This window comes from Euphorbia lathyris, chromosome 1, assembly GCF_963576675.1.
Source record: "Euphorbia lathyris chromosome 1, ddEupLath1.1, whole genome shotgun sequence".
NCBI classification, from domain to species: Eukaryota; Viridiplantae; Streptophyta; class Magnoliopsida; order Malpighiales; family Euphorbiaceae; genus Euphorbia; species Euphorbia lathyris.
The window spans coordinates 51,758,171-51,765,279 of record NC_088910.1 but is presented as its reverse complement, the minus strand read 5'-3'; the positions used below and the strand labels follow the sequence as shown (position 1 = coordinate 51,765,279).

The following is a 7,109-nucleotide window of genomic DNA, read 5'->3' as shown; positions in this document are numbered from 1 at the left end:
GTTTATAGATTTTATAGTATCTTGATCCACAATTTTTTTATAAAAATATATAAAACAATTATATTTGCACCCACTCAATTAAAATTTTAAATACCACACTACTTTGTTAAATAAATTTGTTGCTGATCCCAATTTGAAAAGTATAATCATTTAAATTGAAAATAATAGAAACTTAAAAAAATAAAATAAATAAATTAGTAGTATTATTTTGAAAAGTACAGAAAAATGTATGTCACGTATCCACATTTAAGTCAACAACAACCGATGCGTACACACTATTTTCAGGAAATTGAAATAGAAAGAATAAAAAAATAAGTCCCACGCGCTAGACGCGCGACCCGATTGGCACTCACATTTCGTAAAGACCCGTTTGTGGTGCCAGCTCATCGTCTCCCACATTTCATATATCCAGACAAAAACAGAGCATAAAAATTCACTCTTCCATTCCCAATCTATTTTATGGATTTTTGTAAAAGTAAATAACCATTTTATTTTATTTTATTTGTTCTCTTCCTCCGTCGATTTCGGTGATTTCGTTATTTCAATTTGTCCCGCAATTCTCGGTCCCCTAAAATAACACCAAAATTTCCAGAAATTTTACAAAAGAAACAAAGACTGTATTTCTCTTCTGTATGTATGTATGTGTGAGAGAGAGGGAGAGAGAAATGGAGGTCAGCAGAAAGTGATAGAAAACATTCCTCGTTTTGGGGTTTGGATGTATAAAAACCCTTTCTTTTCACTTTCTTTTTTCCAGCTTTCTGTCTCCTCCCTTTCAGACTCTGGATCCCCTCCCTATTTCCTTCCCCAGGTTTCCCTGGATTTTTCTTTTTCACCATGGGCTGCGTCAGCTCCAAACAGGCCGTGTCCGTTACTCCTGCCATTGACCACTCCGGCGCCTTTAATTCCGGCCGGATACGCGTAGGTCCGGAAAATGAGAAGGCCAGTCATAAGGTTCATGGAAATAGCACTCACAAGAAGAATGGGGAACTCAGTTGTGCTGGGAGCGATTTGGGTGAGTCCGGTAGAGGCAGTTCCAATGGTGAGTCCTTGAGCTTTAGGTTGCGGAATTTGCACAAGTACATTGAAGGAGAACAAGTCGCCGCCGGTTGGCCTGCCTGGCTTAGCGCCGTCGCTGGTGAAGCTATTCAGGGATGGGTCCCCCTTAAGTCCGATGCCTTTGAGAAATTGGAGAAGGTTGTCTCATGCGTTCATTTTCCACATTTCTTAATCACGACTTCAAGAATTCGTTTTCTTTTCTTTTTTTCCCCTTTTGAATGCAGTTGGGTGACGTGATTGGTGCGAAATCGGTTCTTTTGTCATTTTGTTGATAGGAAAATGGTTTTTGGCTTTGTTTTATGTTGTTTGGTTGATCGTGAAATAATCATTCTATTTTAATTTTTCGATCATGGTTGAAAAATTAAGCTTTTCCCCCAATTTTACAAGGATAAATCCAGAAAAAGAAACTTTTATGCTCCTTTCTGTTTGCATAATTGATAACTTTTAAGAAATTAAGATTTTCTGATCTTTTAGGTTGACACAGTTGAGGTATTAAATACACCAAAAAACAAACCGTAGCTTTCTGTGCTTATATGGGGTTCCTTTTATGGACTCACGGGTATGAGAATTAACCAGTATCTCTCTTTTTTTCCAGAATTCCTCGCTTTATGTTCTGACAAAATATTTGGAACAGTAGGCAGAGTACTATTTATGCAATTGTTTTAACAGCAACTGCGCTGTCATTTGAGGAATTTGCAGTCTTTTTTTTGAAGTTTTCAAATAGTATGTGGCTTGTGATGGTGCCATTTTTTTTTATGTTGCTACGAACACATCATTCTTCCCTCATTCTGTTTGTGATATTTTCTGTTAATTCAACTAGATAATGAACTTAACAGATATTTAATTGCTTTTGATTTTGTAGATAGGGCAGGGTACATATAGCAGCGTGTTTAGAGCACGTGAGATTGAAACTGGGAGGATTGTTGCTCTGAAGAAGGTTCGCTTTGATAATTTTGAACCCGAGAGTGTCCGGTTTATGGCAAGAGAGATACTAATTCTTCGCAGGCTTGACCATCCCAACATCATGAAATTGGATGGACTAGTAACTTCTCGCTTATCATGTAGTATATATCTCGTCTTTGAATACATGGAGCATGACATTACTGGACTCTTATCTTGCCCTGATGTCAAGTTCACTGAATCACAGGTTTGTTCCTTTTCCGGGAAATGCCTTTTCACTAATATACTGTTTTCGGTGTTAAAAAGAAAGTCTATTTTGATTCTACTACAGTATCAAATGCTTAGCTTGCCATAATAAATTTATTCATCCCCGCCATTGTACATGAGCAATGGACTCTTAAATGATAGTAAAAGCTTGTAAAACATAACAGTTGTTCGTGTGTTACCAATAGTAAGAAAGTCATTATTTTATTTTGTAGATTAAATGCTATATGAAGCAGTTGATATCTGGGATTGACCATTGTCACTCAAAAGGTGTTATGCACCGGGATATCAAAGGATCAAATCTTCTTGTTAACAATGATGGAATATTGAAGGTGGGTGATTTTGGACTGGCTAACTTCTGCCCTTCTGGGCAGAGACAACCTTTGACCAGTCGCGTTGTCACTTTATGGTACCGTCCACCTGAGTTATTACTAGGGTCAACTGACTATGGAGCATCTGTGGATTTGTGGAGTGTTGGCTGTGTATTTGCAGAGCTTCTCCTAGGAAATCCGGTTCTTCAAGGGAGAACAGAGGTAATAACATGGTAAAAGTGCTATATACATTTATATATGTATGTATATATTGCTGCATGAACACCTCTTTTATGTGTGGTGCATAAATCCTGTATGTAGACTTGGGATGATCAGAAACCGATGTGTTATTGATTTCCTTTTACAAACCAATACAACATTTGAATTAAGAGCTTTTAGCAGTTATTACAAGTTTGGTTTATTTCATCTTTGGTTTGAGTTAGTGTGGATGCTCTTCCTTTGCCAGGTTGAACAATTACACAAAATCTTCAAGCTTTGTGGGTCTCCACCTGATGAATACTGGAAAAAATCCAAACTTCCGCATGCAACTTTGTTCAAACCACAGCAACCTTATGATAGCTCTCTTCGTGAGACATTCAAAGATATACCAACACCTGCTGTCGACCTGATAGAAACACTTCTATCTGTAGAGCCATACAAACGTGGTACTGCAGCTGCTGCTCTTGCATCTGAGGTGATCTCTATCTCCTACAAAAAAAATTGTGTAGCAACCAGAAAATTCTTTCAAGTTCTACTGCATATAACCATATCCTTGTAGGGTTCATTTCAGTTGTATATTTGATTCTCTATTGAAATGAGTCTATGTCTAACCTCTTCACATGTGGTTTTTGCTGTCAAGTGCATTTGTGTTCTAGTTATAACCAGATCAAGATCATCATGCAATTTTTTTTGTTGAAGTTCTATGACAATTCCACCTATTGTTTGTGCGAGTAGGATTATTCTAATTCAGTGTTCTTTTCTTCTAAAATTCCCAGTATTTCACTTCAAAACCTTATGCATGTGAGCCGTCAAGCCTGCCAAAATACCCACCCAGCAAAGAGATTGATGCAAAAAACCGTGAAGAGGCAAGGAGGTGAGTGTTCTCATTTTCATTACTTGTGTCAATTTGTCTAAGAGCTTCTCAAGCCAAGCCAAGTAAATAATCATAGTCGTAGTAAAAGCGAAACACAGAAATTGGCTAGAATTTTAGGTAGCAGTTTCATTTCATGTTTCTAACGGCCATTGAATCTAGTGAAGATCAAATATATCTGTTAAATTTTATCGGAATGCTCATTTTACAGTTATATTCTCACTAAGGGAACCAAGAAAACGAAAATGATATCATCTACTAGAATCTTGCTGGAGTTGAAAGAAATCTATAAAATTGCCAGTTAACTATTATGACTGGAATTTTCAGGAAAAAGACCGGTGGTGGAAGAAACCGTGGTGCGGAAACAAGAAAGCCAACCAGAAAAACTGGTGGACTTCCTAAACAGGCACCAGCAGAGGTCTCTCTCTCTCTCTCTCTCTCTGTGTGTGTGTGTGTGTGTGTGTGTTGAAACATGCTTTTGGAGGAATCTAATTCACATTCATTGTTTCCTTTGTAATCTTCAGAATGCAGCAGCTCAAGTGCAAGGTGCTAAAAACAATGTTACTAATAGCATACAAATTCCGAAGGGAGGACATCCGAGGTCTGGAGGAGAGGCGCGGAAGGCATCACTTGACAAATTGGACGACGTTTTGCATGTAAAGAATGCATCTCAAGGAGACATTCCGTTTTCTGGCCCATTACAGGTTTCTAGTTCAAGTGGCTTTGCATGGGCAAAAAGGCGTAGGGATCATGCCAGGTCTATTTCAAGAGGGCACAGCAATAACGGAGTCGAGCCCCCTGCAGCATTGCAAGAAAGTACAAACTTTGATTCAAGAGATAACCTGGATGCCAGATATGAGATTTCCAAGCATGCTTTGCAGAAACAATGGAGTCGTTTGGAAAGACCAGATTCCTTTGATGCTTCTGAATACCATTCACAAGAACTATCAGTGGCACTTTATCAAAGAGAGGAAATGGAAGCAAAGAGAAATAATATGGTACGTCTGTATGCATGAAAATCATACTTAACTTCAATTTCTCTCTTAAGATCAAATAGTGATATCTGCCTTAGTGTTACTTCTTGGAAAAAGCTTGTAACCTGCCATAACCTTAAATTTGCAAGTACCAAATTTCGACATTTTTTTATTCATGATCATAGTACAATACCCATTTTAATGAAATGTGTTGTTGGGTTGGCGTAATTTTAGTTCTTCCAATTTCAGAATATAGACAAAAGACTTGTTTATCCCACCTTTGAATTAAAATAAAATCAGTTTTTATGAAGAAAAGATAAAAAGTTTGGTGGTGCCCTGGTGATGAACACTGTCATAGATGATATTCTTGGACCTTAACTATTAGGTTAAGCTTTTAGATCAATTGGTTCCATGACATGGTATCGGAGCCTCTTAGACCAAGTGATTCGAGTCGGAGCCTCTTAGACCAAGTGATTCGGAGCTCGAATCCTGATAACCTCATTTGTTAATTAAATTTCAAGACAAAGATAAGCTTGTGTTGTACACCCTTCAAGCCACGGGATGTCTTAGAGATAATAATAAAAGCTATTGTTGGACCCTAACTATTAGCTTAAGCTTTTGGTTCAATTGGTTCCTTCACAAACACATAGGCAGAGCAACAGGTTCAATGCGGATCACTAGTTGTCGAATTAAGGGCAAAGATGACAATGATTTTCACTAAACAAACCACAGCAGGGACAACCAGTTTCAGAATTTTCAAAGGTTAACTTTTATTTACTGCAGAAGCAAAAAAACACCTACTTTTTTCAGAAGCATTCATAATTCTTCTCCACTTTTTTGTTGTTGGGAAACAACAAAGGAAAAATAAAGCTTTCTGAAATGTGATTTCACATATATTGTCATGGTCTGAAAGTCACAAGCAGGAGATTTTTATCACTAAGAATGCAAACTGAATAATTAATTGCTTTGTTTTGTGTTTGTCATGTGTTGCCTTGTTTACTATTATGTGTTTTTTGTGGCATAAAGTGGATTTCAACATTTGAGTATCTGACATTTTGCTGGACTTGAACAGGGGTATCGAGATAGAGGGGACAAAGTTGATTTTTCTGGACCGTTATTAAGTCAATCTCATAGAGTGGATGAACTTCTGGAAAGACACGAGCGCCAAATTCGACAGGCTGTTCGAAAGTCATGGTTTCAAAGAGGTACATGAAACATGATTCTGTTCATATAATTTGGCAACCTTGTTATCTCATGAATTAATAAAACTAGGTGCTTTCACTTTTCACTGTCCAAGGAAACAAAACTTAGGCAGTTAATTTAGGACATGCACCTAAGTCATCATTGACCATCATATGCTATTATGGCAGATGTTTATATTTCAATCTCATAAAGTGAAATGATTAGATGTAGGAACATAGTTGAGAAATAAAGTTCCTGAAGCATAATTACCAGGCTGACTAACAGCATATGATGTGTCACAGGTAAGAAACATGGAAGGTGATGATCATCCATTATCTTGGCTTGTCTTTAGAGTCCTGAAAAAGGACGGATTTTCCTTCCTCTACATTTAGCGGACAAGTGATAGAACTTACCTGAGACAGCAGAATTTTGAGCACGTAAGACCGACGAAGGGACATATCTACTTGAATTCATGAACACCATTGGAATGGCAGACTGATGGTGAAGGAAATTTAGGAAGTAGAAAGAAAAACAAGGAATGAGGAGACAAATATCGGTGCAGAATGTGTTTTTCTTAACACTATTTTCAGCTTTATTCTTTTTTCTGGGCATCCAGCCATCCATCCATCAGTTGAGATGTAATTGTTTGGGACTTGTATATATATATATATATGTAACTCCTGATTCAGGGTTTATAAGAATCAAAGCATCAGCTTGCCTTTTCTGCAACTGATGTCATTATGATTTGTATTCACTTGGCTATTTGTAGGATTTGATCTCATTATTATGGGTTAGTGTACATTTTTTAGTACAAAACAACCCAAATGTTACTTCCTCATAGAATATAGAACTGATAAAAATCATCAAAGATTTGAAATCTGTCAATGATTTTTTCTTTATATAGATGTTTTGATAAAAAGAAAAGATGGAACACATTGTGGACTGCCAGCTCACTGAATTAAGGATGTAGGGTGCGGGTTTTACGTGGGAATGAAGCCGAGATACAAAATTCTGGATCTAGGAGAAGTGGGATTGTTGCTATGCTTTGGTAGGGTGGGTAAACCGTTTCTTAGAGTATCAGTGCTCCATTCTAGTCTCGGCTTATTCAGATCATAGGTCGATCGGGTTAAGGACTGTTACTCGCCATTTGGAGCGTTCACAGCGTAACTCTAAATTCGAGATGATCTGGTTATTGGAGGACGTGTTCGACAACTTGGTCAGCAGTGTTGGGAGGTCGGGGCAGGTTCAGTTATGGTTAAGCATTCGGTATGTGCAGTCTCTATGGAATAGTGGGGGAATAACTTTAAGGGGCGTTTCACTCGCAAGATTGTC

At 37.7% G+C, this 7,109-nt stretch overlaps 1 protein-coding gene across 1 annotated transcript; it reads left to right on the top strand.

Annotated features, from left to right (window-relative positions):
• Positions 1-426: 426 nt before the first annotated feature.
• Positions 427-6,525, top strand: LOC136232584 (protein IMPAIRED IN BABA-INDUCED STERILITY 1). The gene is made up of 9 exons (XM_066021814.1): positions 427-1,194; positions 1,919-2,203; positions 2,436-2,753; positions 2,998-3,225; positions 3,527-3,624; positions 3,949-4,039; positions 4,146-4,619; positions 5,668-5,800; positions 6,080-6,525. The coding sequence occupies exons 1-9, from the start codon at positions 835-837 to the stop codon at positions 6,097-6,099; spliced, it is 2,007 nt and encodes a 668-aa protein (XP_065877886.1). The 5' UTR covers positions 427-834; the 3' UTR covers positions 6,100-6,525.
• Positions 6,526-7,109: the final 584 nt, after the last annotated feature.

Coding starts and splice junctions, on each gene's coding strand:
- LOC136232584 (XM_066021814.1), top strand. CDS start 835: ATGGGCTGCGTCAGCTCCAAACAGGCCGTGTCCGTTACTCCTGCCATT. Junction 3,226..3,526: donor CTGCTGCTCTTGCATCTGAG/GTGATCTCTATC, acceptor TAAAATTCCCAG/TATTTCACTTCAAAACCTTA. Junction 5,801..6,079: donor AAAGTCATGGTTTCAAAGAG/GTACATGAAACA, acceptor GATGTGTCACAG/GTAAGAAACATGGAAGGTGA.